Source organism: Wyeomyia smithii, chromosome 2 (assembly GCF_029784165.1).
Source record: "Wyeomyia smithii strain HCP4-BCI-WySm-NY-G18 chromosome 2, ASM2978416v1, whole genome shotgun sequence".
Lineage (NCBI taxonomy): Eukaryota > Metazoa > Arthropoda > Insecta > Diptera > Culicidae > Wyeomyia > Wyeomyia smithii.
Window position 1 is genome coordinate 110,881,181 of NC_073695.1, and position 18,278 is coordinate 110,899,458.

General features: G+C 40.3%; 1 protein-coding gene across 1 annotated transcript in view; it reads right to left on the reverse strand.

Annotated features, from left to right (window-relative positions):
* Positions 1-2,650: 2,650 nt before the first annotated feature.
* Positions 2,651-18,278, reverse strand: part of LOC129721123 (cuticle protein 7) — a 44,799-nt gene continuing 29,171 nt past the window's right edge. Inside the window, exons 2-4 of the mRNA XM_055673302.1 lie at positions 5,977-6,078; positions 3,189-3,381; positions 2,651-3,122 (exon numbers count right to left, since the gene is read on the reverse strand). Coding sequence (XP_055529277.1) covers positions 3,016-3,122; positions 3,189-3,381; positions 5,977-6,078 — 402 coding nt within the window. The 3' untranslated portion in view covers positions 2,651-3,015. The remainder of the gene's footprint in view (positions 3,123-3,188; positions 3,382-5,976; positions 6,079-18,278) is intronic.

Here is an 18,278-nt window from a genome sequence, read left to right on the forward strand (position 1 = left end):
TTGCGATCGCAAAAAACATTCGATGCAATGTTGAAACACGCAACGAAGGAGCAATTTTTTGCAATGCTGAAAACCAGACTTGGTAAAGCACGCACCGCACTAGAGGCGGAACAAAACTTGAGGTCTTGCTTGCTAGGTATTACGCACTTGAGCTGGGTACTTCGGTCGATGATTCGACCCACGAAGAATGAAGAAAACCACCACATAGCGGATATCTCTTCGTTGGTGTTTTTTTAAAGTTACATAGAGCGCACGGTGCAGCCTCGAATCATTTTGCTTGCTTTTTTGCTTCGTGGCATCTCCGTCTCCTTATACTCTGCTTATCTTTGCTATGTATACTACACCTTACAGCTAGTGCAGAGGGTGAACGCTGACGACGCATGCGGGTGAGTGAGTGACTATACATTTGTGCTGTTTTTGAAATTAAATGTCATGAATTTAATGAAATGAAATTTAATGTAATGAAGCAGTAAAATAATGCTCTGTGTAAAAGTATCAAAAGAACATTGAACAGTGAAAATTTTTTACAACTTTTTGCAACAGTTGCAATTGCTTGAGTTCGTTTGTTTCGTTTAAAGAAAGCATGCGTTTCGGTAAATATTCCCTGTAATATGAGGTTTAAATTGCTTTATATGTTTGAGCCTTCAGCCAGAAAATACAGTGGAATATAATCAAGACACTATTTTGATACTTTCCGTCGTGTCAGGAAGCATAATCATCAATCTTTATTCAAAAAACGAGTTTATATTTAAAAAAAATATTACAAAATTCCTAATCAAACTTGTTAAAGTACGCACAGCATCTCAAGCAGAGCTTGATTGTAGCTCTAGCTTCATAACTCACACGCACTCGGCTAGGTGCTTTGGTCTTCAGCTTGGGGCGCAACAAATTAAGAAGAGCATCACACAGCAAATATCTCTTCACGGATTCGTAGCATTCGTAGCTTTTTTAGCTCTTGCGCCGAGCTGGTGCTTGCTACGAATGTCACATAAGACGATAATACGCTCGTGGTGCTTGGTGTCTATAATTTGGCGATGTCACCGAGCGGCTCGGAGCGGTGCTTTTGCCAAGTCTGGAAAACGCTGTCTATCTGTGTTTCTGTGTGGCTAACTTGAAAACATGAAACAGAGCGAGGGAAATAATCTGCGTTCACGCGAGACTATATGCACCTGAAAACAGTTGGCTCTAAGTTAAAGTTGATCAAGTTTCTTTAAGTTAAAGTTGAACAAGAACTATTTGAGGTCAACGATGAGTAACTTGAGATTAACAAACCTTGCCATTTTATCAATCGAACGTGAAATCACTGGGGCCCACGTTTTTGTTACCGCACCAGGCCCACCATACCGTAGCTACGCCACTGAAAAGAGGGGGGGGGGTTAAATATTAACGTAATGCTTTCTGGCTGGATAACAGCTGAAAGCAGAGTGGCCAGGAAAGCCAACCTATTTGTTTAATTAAAGTAATTGTTCAGCAGTTACATCAATTAAAAAACTTAGCGCAATGGATTGGTGTGTTCAGTATAGTTGACAAATTAGAATAAATATGATTGTACTTATAATAACTACCATACCATTTGCTTTATTTCATCCACCATTAACCTTTTTCACACAAATGTCTAACTGATCAGTAGGAATAACGCCTCAACTTAGGCTCAGCAGAAACGGTTAGCCTGTAGTGGTTTCAACCTACCAGGCGCAATCCAGCCATTGTGAATCGTTTTCAAACTCCAAACGAAAGACTTTAACGCTGCCGGTTGAAGCGATGAACTTGCATCGAGATTGAGCTGCACTCAAATTGTTTATATTATTTGAGCAATCAGTGACGAAGCTCAGTATTCCCCATACCGGTTAACATTTTATTTTTCATATTCGGTGGCTTCTCAAACCTACGAAGCTCTGTTTTGTTTCGCTCTGTGAAAGATTGCTAGCATCTACACCTATAATGTATGCTTTACGGTTGCATTAAAACTGGGCCGGATTGTGCACCGGCCGGAGCGCCAGCGGTGGTAGCTGGTTATACTTTTGCCGAGTGACCTTGAACTTTTCCAAGTCGTTTGCCTACTGCTCAGATGAAACTTTTTTGCTTTATGAGTCCCCCCGGGGTGAAATTTATAATCAGGCTAGCGGTGCGTGCTGTGTGATGGCATTTCCGTTAAGGCATGCCTGCTACTGGTAATGGTAATGCAATTTGTAGCCGTTTTCGGTATTGAGATTTGATCTGTACGGTATGAATTCGCAGTGGCGATCACGAAACGGTCGTAAATTTAACACCAACGGTTTCTAGATTACAATGCAATTTTAGCCTTTTGTGATTTGGTTATTTGGTTGGCTATTTATAATTATGACAACGTGTGGGAAAAAAACCTAAAAATAATTCTCAAATGCTAATTTGTTTTAAATTGCATTTTATAACCATATTAGTTCAGGTTTTTCAATGGTGTAGGCTTGCAAAGTGCAGCATTTGAAAGTGCACGTTTACGCACAAATCAAGCTTAGCACGGGTCCAAAGATCATACTGTGAGAATCGTGCGAGCCGCTGATACAATACCATAAATTCTCCTGTCTGACCCACGATAATGCTCACCAGAGGGTAAATTCTCAATACAACAGACTGCTTTTTCTTGTCCTGTGACAGTAAAATTACTTTATTTATTCACAATAAATCTACACAAATAAACGGTTATTGCATGACAGCTTTAGCGATTAACGCCTCGTCTGTGCTTTATTCTGCTTATTTTTTCAAAATTTATTCATTCCATTCAATGAAATAGTATAAAAAGTTACAACCACATTAGTGGGTCATGCGTTCCGAGAGTTTCGAAGAAAGTGCAATGCGTTGCGCAACTGCTCCTGGGCGGTAGGTGCAAGAGTGATGAAATGAGGTACAGCTCGAAGGAAAGTCCTAAACACGGTGAACCTTGCTATTGCTGCTGTTGCATGTTTTCTAGTGGCAGTAGGCTACACCCTAGGTCGTACGTTGCAATAGTTAGGCTTGTTATCACACTTAAAGATGGTGCTAGGATTTATTGCCACCTTGCACGAACGCTACCGGTTGAGCATACCACAACGGTTGCGAAGGTTGCGACTTTTTGGCACTATGGATGTTGTACTGTGAGGTGCTTCCTGTAAAATAAAAAAAACTTAAACAAAAGCACGAGTAGGAAGGGGTCAGGTTATGTTCAGCGTTACCCGGAGCAGTGGTTTTTATAACCGTTCGAAAGCCGCTGTCTCCGTCTACTTCGTAATGCACGGTTCGGACGTATCCTCCCGGATCCAGTACTCCATAGCCACCGTGTACGTAGTCCCCTTGTCGATTTTCCCAGTGGTCTAGAGAAACACCAGACTGTGGGTGATCTATGTAGTATCGGAATGAGTAGTTTATCTGGAATAGTTGGTAGTTTTTCATTGCACAAGTATTTAAAACGGTACCTTATTTAATGACTTCATTTCAAATGATGAAGCACAAACCAGTTAAATGTATGATTAGGTAGAGACTGTGGTTAGATGAAATATCCATGGTGTATCGAGCAATAACGTAGTTTAGTTATTGCTGCATTAAATCTTGAAAGAAGTAACAACGTAAAAGTTATACTAAAAGATGAGATCTTCGCTACAAGAATTTAGTTTCTCAAGGGTTAACATTCATAAACTTAACAATCTTTATGTTTCAAACTGTTGAATAGGGCAGTCACGTTTTCAATAGTTACTGGTGATAACTCTCGACTACTCAAAACATAAAAACGGGAAGGTCTTCAAAAATGACCAAGATTTGAAGAAAGAACGGATGAAAATGTAAAAGAAGATAACCAAGCAACCAGAAGTTCGAAATTCACTTAACACATGAACTTAGAAGTTCACATAAGGTTCAGATTTGGTTCCGTGGAATATTCTTGCTGAACAATAGGACACATCTCTCACAAACCGAACTTCATTCTAAATAAAGTACCGTCAACACCTGAAAGCAACTTGAAAGTTCATAAGAAGCTGCTTGTTCCCCTTTATTGGAACCTTAAAGTTCACATAAAGTTCACACGTGAACTTCAAAACCCCCGGAAAATAAAGTTCGGTTAGCATCTTATCCGTACTTTTAATCAGCACGAAAGTTCAGTAGAAGCTGCTTATTACTCTTCAATTGAATCTTAAAGTTCACATAAAGTTCACACGTGAACTTCACAAACCATCGGAAGATAAAATTCGGTTAGCATTTTATCCATACTTCTAATCAGCATGAAAGTGCAGGATAAGCTGCTTGTTCCTCTTCATTGGAACCTTGAAGTTCACATAAAGTTCACACGTGAACCTCAAAGCCGCTGGAAATTAAAGTTCGGTTAGCATTTTATCAGTACTTTTAATCAGCACGAAAGTTCAGGAGAAGTCTATGTCGTACTTCATCTCCACTTTATAGTTCATGTTAAGTTCCGACTCGGCTTTAGCGAAAGTGAAGTTTGCTCCAGGACTAGTGATGAAAAATGAGTTTTTGAAAAACAATAAAGAAATGTGGTTTATTTTATTATCATCGGATTTTTTTATCTAAATAAACGGCAAAAGGAAAACAAAGCTATAATTCCAATAGGTAATATTAGGATGTTTAAAGGCTTTCTCTATCTAAACACTTTCTTTTGTTACCTTACAAGAAATCAATTATGAATTCAGATTCCCAGGAATGTGCAGATCGACAGAACATAAACCGGATGTAGCTGTGAATTCCCGTTAGAGACTTGTTTGCGCGTGATGCTTTCATCCCTGAGCATTTTGTCCAAATCTTGGGTGTTTTTTACGTTCGGCCACAGCATGATGTTGCCGGTTCTGGAGGTCCGAATCCATTTCTCGGACACCACCGAGAGTTTTCTATGCCACCAACGGCTCGTTTCGACTACGGCAAACAGCATATCTATTATTCTAAAAAGCTTTTATCGATTTTGATCATTTATCATATTTTGTATATACTGCTTACCAGAATAAATTTTCAATAAACTTTTGAAAAGAAAATAATGCGTACACAACCTTTTTCAATTACATTATTAACGAACTACAGTAAAATCGAAACAAACTAGAGAACTGTCAGACTTAAGTTCACATTGCGTTCCGCGCGTACTTTTTCTGAACTTGAAAGTTCAGAAAAGTTCCGCGTCAGCCTTTTCTGAACTTCCTAGTTCGCTTGAGGTTCCGCCTGTACTTTATCTGAACTTTCAAGCTGAAAGAGAGACTCGGTATGTTCCTAGCCATGAACGTGTAGGTAACGAAGAGAAATCAGCACATCGAGTAAAATCGATGCTGATCTCATATAGCGGGAACGGAGCAGTGGTATGAATCTAGGCTTCAAAGAGGGAGGACTCGAGTTCGAAGCTTGTGTAGTAAGTTGCAAAAAAAAAATGAAATTTAACAATAAATGGAGCCAGGTATTATTCTTCTGATCTAGATTTCTTCAGTTAATGGTTATCATGGGATTATACCAACACAAATAATGAGTAAAGGGAATTGAAAAATTGCAAATTGATTTTTATTTTAAGCTTTTAGAAGTTTTCTTACCAAGCTGAATAGCGCTCTGTTCAGCGACCTAGATGAACTTGATGTGAACTTGCTAGTTCGGTTTAGAAGCTGCTCTGCATACTACTCGTAGTTTATTCAACAAATGCGAACTTGAAAATACGGTTAATTACTTAAAAAATGAGCTGAATAGAATTCTATTCATGATCTTTAGATTGGCTGATTAGTCTAGGAATTCTACTTTTATCCGAACTTTTGGTTACTTGGGTAGCGAAAGTGTTGCCCTGCATTTGATGGGTAAGACATGGCGAGATATTAAAGATAAAGTAAAACACTTATTTTGGTTTACAGTTGAAAAAAAAAATCTGTGTTCTTATCCTATACAGTTTACAGTAGTGTATGAATATAAATATAGTAAAATATTTCATCCCTTTTTGTTTTGATTTTATTTAGTAATGAAGTCTGGTTTTGAATCCTAAACATATTTTACCTGCATGTTGGTTTGGTAATTTGAGACGAACTCCACTAGATGTTCACATAAAACGTTCATTATGAGGAACAAGACAGCAAGAAGGCTTCGAAGTATATTCATCTGAAAATAAGACAGATACAAAGTAGAGATAATTATTTTCTAATACTAAGCACCTTGGTTGGAAAACTGTTTATAACTGTTGCACCGTAAGACTCTCAGAGTCTGGGAAGAACGGATGGCTGAACCATGAAACGTTGTGTCCCGTTAGCTATACCCAAGACGGCAGCCGTGTCGTGAGTCGTGAACATCCAGCAGCATGCCGAAAAAATAAAACACTTAGGGTAAACAGGGTAAGACCGCCCTGCGGGGTAAGACCGCCCACTGTAGTTTTACTACCAAGTTATAAAATAATTGAAAAATTTCTTTAACGTGTCTATTACAGTATAACTACATAACATTTTGCACGTTTTTCTGTTTTGATAGTGCGCGAACGGTCGCAGAAATAATCAAAAACAACCTTTCAGCTGGCAACCAGTCAATGCGCTATCGTTTTGCAGCAACGGGACTTAAGGTTTTTCAGTCTAAAAATCTATTGTTTTGTTCGTGAATATACGTTTAATCGCTTGCCTGAATCTATCTTCTTTCGGAAATATCGAAGGCCGTGAGTAACCTTGTAATTTTGACTACTTTTTCGGTCAAATATGAAAATGTTCCACTGGGGGTAGAGTCGCCCACTATACGAGGGGTAAAACCGCCACGTTTCCAACTGCTTGTTGTTTTACTTCAAGACCCAAACGCCTCGACACTACAAAGGGAATATTTACAGGATCAGTAAAGCAACCTCAAGCCACATAAGACATCGATGTTAATCGACCATTTTCGATTTGGTTGAAGCTTTTCTAGTAATATATTTTAACAAGACTTATTTTTGAAAAAAGTAAACCTGTGTGAAAATGGTGTAAATGAACCAAAATAATTTTGAGCCAGGACGGTTTGTTTGATTGGTATGACGTCTCCGGCAGAATGGAAAATAGTTGTTTTCTTACTTCCGAAAAAAGTACACACTCTAAAAAAATTTAAAGAAAAGATATAAAAATAGAATTAAAAATATATTTTTTTTCAAATTTATTTAAAATAACATGTTTCTGCCAGTAAAATCTACAAAAGGTAAGCTAAAATTTTATGGTAGTTGGATCATGGAGTAATATTAATAATATAATAATTAAATATTAATAGCTCAATTTTTGTGAAGAATTTTTTTCTTGACGATTTGTTTGGTGTATAGAGTCGTTGATAATTTTGTTCTTCAAAAAAAAAAAAACATAGAAAATTGAAAACATAAATAAAAGAAATTATAATAATTAGTATTTTTCTATACATAATAAGTCTTCAAAAGAATCATACAGGCAGGTTTAATGAGTTTTAATTTTTAGCTTAAAGATAGGTATATTATGTATTCAATATCTTGAAAACCCCCAATTCTGAAAAATCTATTTATTTTGAAAACCAAAAAAGTTACCTAAACATTGATCTGAACTTGAATAATCAGAAAACAAAATAAGTTGAAACTTAGAAAAATTTTTTTTTTCCGATTTTTCACAGTGTATATTTTATTTAAAAAGAAAAAAAAATACCATCTACAACTTTGTCAGAGACACTACACCGATAAAATCAACCGTTTCGGCCCTAAAAATATTGTTTATCCTCAAAAAATGGTGGGCGATCTTACCTCGCTGGTGGGCGGGCTTACCCCGCATGGAAAAGATCTGCACATTTTCAATGAATTTTTAAAAATTAAAAAAAAGCTGGAAAATAAACAAAAATATTTTAGTTCTTATTTTTTAAGTGCGGGTATTGAATAGAAAAACCTCTTAGCGAAGAAAAAATTAAATTGCAGCCGCAACTTTTTTTTCTATAAATAGAATTGCTTAAGGGGGCGGTCATACCCCGCTTACCCCTACGAACACTCAAGAATTAAACACGAACCGGAACAAACGGCAACGGCGCTTCACTTCAGACCGATGTAGACAACCAGCTTCCGGGATTCGGAACCAACAACTAGACCCCGCACGATACGTTCAGTGCCCGAGGACTACAAGCGTTCTCTGAAATCCGGAATCAGCGGAACATACCACATATGCCACTTAATTATGGCTATTTGAAGAACATCAAGGTGCCCATTCTACAACAAAGTGGTGAATAAAAAAAACCATGCTAATTTTAAATTAGACTAAATTTTAGCTCGTAGTCGACAGCGAGCACAAAAAGATTGGTAATGACCTAGGCTACGAGATAAAGATGTCGATTGGAAGCTCGGTACTTAGATTTGTAGATCACTTCACGTCCCGGGTGACGACCGAGTCCTGATGGATTAGCTAGAACCCCGTCACCTCAACATCGTTACGCTTTGGAGAGAAGGTACGGAGGATTTGTGGCTACAGCTAGGCAGGATACACAGTTGTGTAATCAAGCGGCAGGCGATCAGCGACAGGTTGTGACTGTTGAAAATAAAAGGTCGGTTTTACAACTACACCATCCTCAACGTGCGCTGCTCTCACGAAAAAAGACCCGATTTACAGAAAGAAGCGTTATGCGCGCAGCCGGAAAAACTCAACGATAGCTGCTTGCGTCGAGAGATCGAGATCGCCGTCGGAAGCATGAACATTTAGATTATACACAGAGCTCACCGAAACTTTGCAGTTTTACAAGGTCTGGTAGTCTGAAGTACCTTTATCTACGCAAAGACATCCACAAAACCACTTAGAGATTACCCAACCGACGCCTATAGCAAACCAAATTCATCATGTTTTCATCGATGTCCGATTCTTTTCAGACATTACCAACGTGCGCACTAGTCGCGGTGCGGGTATTGATTCGGACCACTACCTAGTAGCGGTATGCTTGCGATTAAAACTGTCGACTGTTTATCGCGTACGACAAAGCCGAACCCCACAGCTTGACATCAAGCAGCTCCGAGACTCCCAGGTTGCGGAGTAATACGCGCAACAGCTCGAAGCGGTGCTACCTACGGCGAAGAGGTTTACGCATTGCCTCTCGTGAACGGCTTGTGCAGGATTCACAAGCTATCAGGAAGAACGCAACGACGACATCAGGAATAAAGGCATTGATCAGTAGAAACGACTGGTATGACGGGAAAGGTAAGGTGTCGGTGAATGGGAAGAACCGGGCTTGGGCGATATATCTGGGCAAGTTAAACGAGGAAGAATAACAGGACAACAGAATACTAACGGGCTTGGAACGCCATGACCACGATTTTCTGACGAAGAAAGCGCCAGCAAGAGGATCGTGAAACTGAGGAGTTCGAGCAACTGTCCTGTAGTAGCGATACGTGAACTTTTTATGAGAAGGTTAACAAGTCTCGCAGAGGCTATGTGCCGCAAGCCGATAAATGCAACGACCGTCTCACTAATGCTAGGTGGTCGACAGGTAGAAGGAGTACTTCGATGGACACCTAAATGGCGATAAAGCGAGCAAAAGCGGAGCAGGAATTGACCAAGGAGCATCAGCAGCAGATGACCGAGTGCTAGCTAGCTGAACAACGAAGCCACCGGTAAACTCGAACTGCCGTGCGAGCTCTTTGAGCATGATGGAGCGGCGCTGGCTAACATTTTGCATTGGCTCATTTACAAGATTCGGGAGAAGTAAAGTCTACCAGACGTATGGATGGAGGGAGTCGTCTGCCCCATTTTCGAAAAAAAGCGACAAGCAACAGTGCCGCAACTAGCACGGCATCTGGCTTAAAAATGTCGTCTACAAAATACTCTTGCAGATCCTTTTTCTACGTCTATCATCTTTAACTAGGAGGTTCGTGGCGGGTTTTATGGGAGCCCGCGTCACCCCGCAGCAGATCTTTACAATCTGACAGATCGACAGATATGTCGCGAATACATTTTCATTGACTTCATGGTGGCCTATGATACAGTTGATTAAGAACAGCTATTGCAGTCATGCATGACAACTGATTCCCGGATAAACTGACGAGATTGATCATGGCCACTATGGCGCAATCGATGTGCTACGTACATGTCTCGGGGATACCCGGATTTAAAGGGGTCAAAGGGGACAAATGCCCCGGGTCTCACCACTCCCCCCAAGTTCTAGGCCCTGGACATGCAGCTACCATTCGAGAGCATAACAGACGGAAAGACGAAACGAAGACCTTTGTTTTGGTCGCCACCTCCCAGCGGAGCGTGAAGTCGTTGCACAATTTGCAATAATCTTTATTCTAAATGTTTTAAGGATAAAGGGCCCCACGACAGTATTTACCCCGGGCTCTCCAACATCTAAACCCGGCCCTGGTTGCGCCGCGTTTATTCGCCAGAGAAACTATAACTCTGCGCTCTCTCATCAGCAGATGGTATGATGCACATTGAATGGGAGCTCACAGTTGTTAAGAGGAGAGAAAATTGTTTTCTTATTAAGATCAAGATGAGCAAAACGAAGTCTACCCAGAACCGAACAACATGACGACAATTTCTTGGCACAGCACGAGCCACAACGGTTCTTGTCTGATTGGTAAGGTAAGGTACGGTTGATGCATCAAACGTCTTTGTCGGTTTGAACCATGTGGTAAAATGTGTCTTTAAGGCCTGACTCATTTTTTTATTTTATAAGAACTTGTTTATTTGTGACTAGTTAAAACTTATTTTTAAATTATATTTACATTTCGGTATCTAGTTCAAAATTCAATGAATCTAAATCAATAACATTATTGCATCGCGTGATGAATATTGAGTATTTGGTAAACAATTTTAAAATTTTTGTCTTCGTTGTCTTCGGTATGCATCTTAAATGTGGTCTCAAAAGCTCTCCTATCTGCAGCCTGCGCCATCCATTCAGTAGAATATTCAGCTTCCGTTGTAGCATTCTCCAAGCTAGTTCTACTCTCGTGCATTCACTGAGTTTGTGTTCCAGTCTCTCAACAGCGAAATTGCAGTATGTACAGTTTTCACCGTCGGCTCTGTTCATCCGAAACATCAATTTCCGGTGTTCAAGTTTCCTGTTTATTATCAAAAATAGGACACTCCGCTCGCTGGAATTCATGCTTCATGCACCTTAGGTGCCTCCGTTTGCTCAATGTAGTAATTGTGGATTATTTCGACGGATATATTCTGTTGGATATACGGAGGAAGTTGTCGGAATTAAAGAATTAATTTCAGGCAGGGACAATCTGTGGGAGGGGTGGGATTTGCTTGGGAAAGAAAAGACATATAAAAAGGAAGGGAAATCAAGTCTCTCATATGTCGATTGAGTAGCAGCGCTTCTGAGGGCCGGCAAATGTAGTTTCAAACCGCCAGTCTCCTTGCTTCGCGCCAACTGTTGCCTGGGTACATTTGCCACAACACCTCGCCACAGAAAGATTCTCATCGTTGCAGTCAGTTTTGCCGTATGCGCGGCAGTCGGAGTGAGAACCAAAGCAAGATACCAAATCTTGGATGTGATGAATGTATTAAGGAGTATCACTTTTTATTCAAGTTGAGTGTACAGAGTGAGTGCAAATAAATTTGCCTAGAGAAACTCAACACGATTGCATCCCAATTTAACTTATTCATCAGCCGAATAGAGTTAGCGAAGGTCACTCCCAATACTCGAACAGTGTTCTCGTTTCGCAGCCACGGTACAGTGAGTGGCATGACATCGGTGATAACTGAACTGACGGTGATCCCACTGATAACGACGTGGACTTCTCCAAGCTCAATCTTGCTCCCGAGACGCGCTCGAAGCGCTGTAATATATCTCTTATCTGATCCATTCTAGTTAAGCATGTGCAGATCACCGTCACATCGTCGGCATACGCGACAACGAGATCTGACCCACAAATCTCTTCGAGCCGCTTGAGCAGTGGATGTAAGTAGAGCACAAATAGGTGCATTGAGAGAGGATCTCCTTGACGGACCGATCTTTGGATTGGAAAGGCTGCTGATAAATGTCCATTTACTAACAGGCGAGAGGACGATAGATCTCCGATCTTTTGGAGAAGGCGCACGAGATTTGGGTCGAAGCCGAGTGAGCACATGTTGCGAAAGAGGAAGGTTCGGTCAACGACGTCGAAAGCGTGACGAAGATCGAAGGATGCGAGTAAACCACGTTGTTTATATTTCGTTAGTCGTGCGATGCGATCCTTCATTGCAAGAGTGGCCTGGAAAATGTTTCGGCCAGTATTCGCGCATTACTGGCTTTCGGTTAGCACGTGGTGGGGGCTCATGACGCTCTCTAGACGGTGCTTGAGAATACGAGATAAAATTTTATAATCGAAGTTCAATAGTGAAATCGGCCTGTACGAGCTCGCTGTTTGATTATTACTCTTTTTTTGACAAGTACAATCACACCATCAACAAATTCTGCCGGGAAGTTCCCTGACAGTGCCTCGTTTATAACAAGGGTGAGCTCTCTTCATATCACATCGTATGTTTTGAGATAAAACTCTCGTGGCAGGGAGTCTCCGCCAGGGGATTTATTCGGGCTGCTGAACTTGATGGCAGCGTAAATTTGTGCCGCTGTTATCTCGTGCATGCAGGACTCACTTACTGGATCGTTTTCTGGAATTACTCTCTCGCATTCGAACGTATTCTCCGCATCTTCTTCCGTCACACCCGCAGCATAAAGTGATTGATAGAAGCGAAGCATGAGCCGTTCAATTTCGGTAGAGTCGTCGATGAGTTGGTTTCCTTCGTCGCGTAGCTGGGTAATAGTTGTTTTTTCCTGCGTCTGTCAGCTAGTTGGAACATTGAAATTGGTTCGCCCGCTATAAATGCCTCATTGATGCGCATAAAAGCCTGCGTGAAATTACGCTGTAGAGTCAACATTTTCGCCTTCACACGGTTTATTGTGGACAACATATCTGGGTTCTGGAAGTAGCCATCGTACGCTTGCCGTAATTCTCTGTATAAGCGTTGGTGTTGCTGATGGAAATCATTGAAGGCAGCTTTCGATTTCCAATGGAAAAAAGTTTTTATTTTAGGTTTAGCGTACGATAGCCACAACTGCATCCATGAGGGATAGTTGCGTTTTTGGCGAGTCCAGCATTGCCATTTTAATTGGAACGCTTGTATGTTTTCTACTGTCAACACATGAGGACGTAGGGACCAAAAACCACGTCCAGGCTCATGTCCAGATTGGGGGAGACAAATGCGTGCTGTTAACGCCTTATGGTCCGTGAAACAACACACGTGCGAATCTACTGACCTGAGCATGCCTCGTAGACTTTGGCTGACATAGATGCGGTCTAGCCGAGATGACGAGTTATGTGTGATGTAGGTGTAGCCAGGATTAGCTGGACGGAGTTGTTCCCAAACATCGAGAAGGTTAAGTTGCTGCACGGTTGCAGAAAGAGCGGGGCTGTGATTGTTTCCCGTCGCATCGCATCGCCGCACAACACAGTTAAAGTCACCTCCTATTAATGTGTGTTCTGTAGGATGACGGATATAGTATGCGAGAGTACTTTTTAGGAAACGCTCTCTCTCCGCTCGTTAGACCGTACCAGATGGAGCGTAAACATTACAGATGGTTGTGTTCTGCAGCCGAAGCGCGATCAGTCGTTCGTCGAGGCTCCTCTCGACGTTCGAGAAGCGCAAGTGGTCTTTCAGTGCTATTGCTGTTCCTCTGCGTGAGTGATCAATATTGAATATGACCTTATACCCAGGCAAGCTGATTTGGTCATTTTCTACTTCCTGCAGTAGTGCGATGTCAACGTTGTGTGTTTGGAGAAACGTTCGAAGCGCGTTAAGTTTTGTTGGATTTGTGATGGTATTGATGTTTAACGATGCGATGTTGTCGCTAGCGAGATCCATTATATTAGATTAATATCAATCTCCTCAACCTCTTCTTCGTCCATGTTGTTCTGTCGCGATTTTTTTCCTGCCGGCCGACCAATTCGGCGCTTGCTGCTTCCTGAAGCTGATGAGCAGTCTGTTTCGTTTCCATCGGTTGAGGTAGTTTATCGGGTAATAATTCGGTTGATAGTATTCGTCATAGTCGGAGGAGCCATGAGCGAAGGGGAAGGCTCGTTTTCGCGAAATTCAGCTCGATAGGATTCGGAGCTAACAGCTTCGTGTTAGATACGGGTAGCTTCGGAGCTACTGGTGCAGGTTTACTTGTGCTTGGTTTTTGGAGCAGTGGATTAGTTTGTTTTGGTTGTTTATCGTTTTTTCTTCCCTCCCCGGACTTAGGGCCGAAAGGTCTGATGGATGGCGTCTTCTGCATGGTAGCAGAAGGTTTCGTTACGGTAGATTTTTGTCCCGCTTGTTTCGCTACATTTGCGTAGGTCTTTTGCACCAACAACTTTTTATTTTGCACACAAGAGATACCATTGTGTATGAATTCGCTGCAGTGGCGACAAGTTTGCAATTGGCCAACGTACGTCACACTCGTCGTTTGGCCATCAATCGTAATGTAGCTTTCGATATTGCGCTTCACCATCATGCGCACTATCTTACCTCCCGTCGAAAGACCACCGAAGCGATATTTACTGTCCCAAACGTGGTCGGAGACCGACAGAACCTCTCCGTAGTCCCCTAAAAATTCGGCAATTTGCTCATTCGTAATATCTTCGGACAAATCCGATAGCTTCACCTCTACCGCTCCGTCCTCTAGTGTGATGCGAAGTTTGTAGATTTTGCCGTCTATTTCGGTCTCGTGCTTCCTGTCATGTTCTGCTACAATTTTCTGCGCCAGTTCGAGGTCAACGACCTTAACAAAAGCACATCCAAGTGCCTTACTTGGCTGAAGACGTAGCACCTGCTCGTACTGCAGACCCAAAACGGTACCGACGAAGTCGTGAAGCTCCTCGAAGGACGGTTTCTTCGGCACGTTCGCGTAGTCGATGCGAAACGTGTTTTCGCGTCGAACACTCATCGCGCAAATAAACGCGGCGAAAAATAACTCGAAACGAAATTATAGCGAAATGACGTTGTAAATAGCTTGCGGATGACTTTCAGAGAAAAGCACGTCTGCTCTCTTCGAAAGTTGAGCGCTAACTACTCATCATAAAAGAAAAACATCAAAGCCAGTATTGGAATACCTACATGAATATAGCGAGGCTAACTCAAAACCAATATCAAGAAATTAAAAATTTTTTTGAGATGACTTTATTATATTCCATTTCATGCTGAAGTTTCAGCTATGGTTTTTTGCCCCACCACGGTTTCATACTCAATTTTAGCGTGTTTTTCTGCCGCTTGCCGATTGTTCGCTACACAAGTACCAGTCCCTTCACAATTATGGGTCACTTCCATGAAAATACGTCTGTTCTCACGAAACTAATTGTAATCGGATATTGACTCTTACACTTAAGGCATAAGAGTTAGAGCATTGCTTCCTGCGACAAACTTGTAATACTAGGTGCAATGATATAGTTGAAAGTTCTATTTGTAGAGCAACCTATCAGTACACTCGATGCGAAATTTTCCTTTTCTCTCAAAAACTCGTCCCATCAAGCAGAAAGTATCGAAAATACCTCTGATTTCATTTCTCACAACCTGTAAATGTAACCTTTGGTTCATAACTGAATGAACAAGCGGATATAAATCAGTTTGGTTTATCAAAATGCCGAAGCACTAACGAAACATTCACTTTTCTGCTTGCTTCAAACCAATATGATGTAAGTGTAGTAATGGTAATCTGCGGTTTTAATTAAGACGATTAAGGATTAAGGTTAATGGGGTGGTAAACTGGCTTAATAGCGTAACAAATAACAACTATTCATGTACCATTCAAAAGAAAGCAATTTCATCAGTCGTCAAAATTTGCTGCACCTTATTTCAGAGCATAAAAATTTACATGCATTGAATATCGTATCGAACATAAAATAATACGAGAAACTTTGCATAACGTTATCTGGAATGCTGCCTAAAAATATAAACGACATTCCCTTGTTTTACCAGAATCAGCATGATTAAAAGAATTACTCTAAGTGATAACAAAACTTTTGATAGAAGTGCAAGATGTCGAAATGAAAAGAGATTTTTTTAAAGTTAAATTTTGAGCCTATCCCAGTTATCCCAACGATTTTAAAAGATTTCAGCAGTTATTTAAAAGTTGCTTTGAACTTTTGTTTAAAAATTAGCAAAATACCACAAAACTTTATATTAAAACAAAAAATCGTTATATTTTCTTCTTATTTTTCAATAAAACCAGACATAATTCCAAAGCTTTTGGTTTTCTATAATAGAGAAATACAGATAAAGTTTTACTTTATAATAAAGTTTGGATTTTTTTCATAATTGCGATTTTAAGAATAATCGAATTCCAGTGATGCAATGTGATATTAGTAGTAGCTTTTCGCTTTTAGATATCTTAAAATTGAACATGGAAAGTTTAAGTTTGTATGAAAATATGTATGTCTTTTTCGTAAGTAATTCGAGGCTCTTGAGCAACAATTATAGACTCATAGTAATGTATGATCAACATAACACAAATCATTCTTCCAGAGTTTGGTTGAATAATTTGAAAGATATCTACGTCCTTCTGGTAATTAAAACCATGGAAATAAATTTCCGGGAATGTAAATATAACGATAACTTCTGAATATTTTTTTACGAATCTATGCTCGTTGCTACAGAATTACTACGCCGACTTACAAAAACGTCGTGTTTTCATAAAAGAACTCGAATTTTCGAAGCTTTTTTTTTAAATATCTCAAAAACAGATGCATTTAGGAAGAAGCTCGTCAACAGCTCTATGTTTTGGAACGACGATTGAAATCATGTTGTATTATGAAGTATATTGTAAAAAAAATCTTTAAAAATATTACTTTTCAATAAAAATTAGCCGTATATTCCTCCCTCCCCAAAATTTTTTTGAAGGTTTCGCAATGGCGCCAAGTTTTAACAAAAATACAATCACGGGATCCCAGGGAATGTGAAAGGATGAAATACGCCGCTGTCGATATAATAAGGGCAGATGCAATATACCTGTCGAAATGTATTTTTAAATTGTAATTTTAAAAGAGAAAATATTAGAGGGTTTTTATGCCTGTTTGAGGAGGAGCAGTCGGGATACAGGCTCTACTCAAGCTGGCCCGTTATGTTTCGCGGTTGGGCCTAAATAAATATTAGAATTATAAAAAAAATAAACCTGGTTTCAAACCCAAGAAACTAAAACGCAGGAAATCCACATCCAGTCCAGACACAGATGACATTGGTGGATGTAAGGCGGTGGTAGTAATTTATGAAACTTGCTAAATAGCGGATACGGAAGAGATAAGATTGGCCCATTTTCCGAATTAAACTTGAAATTATTTAATGAACTATTGTTATGTATGCAGGTACATGCATTTTCTCGTTTTTTGAGTGTTTTTTTTACTTATTTAATTGAAATCACGACAGAATAAAGGAAAAGTTTCCGGTTATATCTTATTATTCCGAAAACCCATCTCATAGACAGCTATTAATTGTTTGCAAAAAACTGTATCACCATACTGCTCACAACATGCGTGAATAACACCCGGTTTATGTGCTCCATAAGCAGGATTGTTGTTAATTTTTTATGACCGCCCACCGTATGAAACCAGCGTTGGCATCCTGCGCAAAATTATTACATTGACCTTGATATTTCGATCAACGACTTCCACCGGGTCCAATAATACCAGTTTTTTCCTCCCCGCGCGTGTTTCTGAGTTGCTTTGATTCGGAAATGTTGATGATATTATCTGCTGTACGATGAACTTTTCGATATATAAGTGCAAATACCAGGTAATAAACTTTATACGCTAGTGAAAAAACGATACGGAAACGCTGCAAGAAATTAGATCTGAAGCAGCTCAAATCAAAATTGATTTTTGTTCATTTTCCGCTGCTAGTGACAATTATCAAACTTGCATGAAAAGATGGTCCTATGACCCACTACGGATTCTCAATAGTCTCGTGTCTTATTTTTTGTGTGTTTCCAAATAAATAGACTCGGGCGTTATGCCCCGGGGGGGGGCGTTTTATACATATTTACCCTATAGGATTGCTTTGTTTTGTTTTTGGGCTTGTAGAGGCTTATAAATTTTGGTTTACGTGGAATCTAAATATGACATATTGAATGATAGCTGACATTTTGACTGGTTTTTTTTTGCTCGACAAATCAAAATGTTGGAAGCGACAAGACGTCAAGCATTCAAAACAAACTCCGTCTAGACGACGTCCAAAATATCTGTATCGGATTGAATGATTGCATGCGGTACCTACTGAAAGCGGTAACGCGGCACAGATTGAATCTTTATGGCCGCGCATCGGGCCATTTGTTGACACGACGGCAGTAGATGAAAACGGCGGCACAGCGCAGTAGGATTAATTCGATCGTCACGACTTAATGGC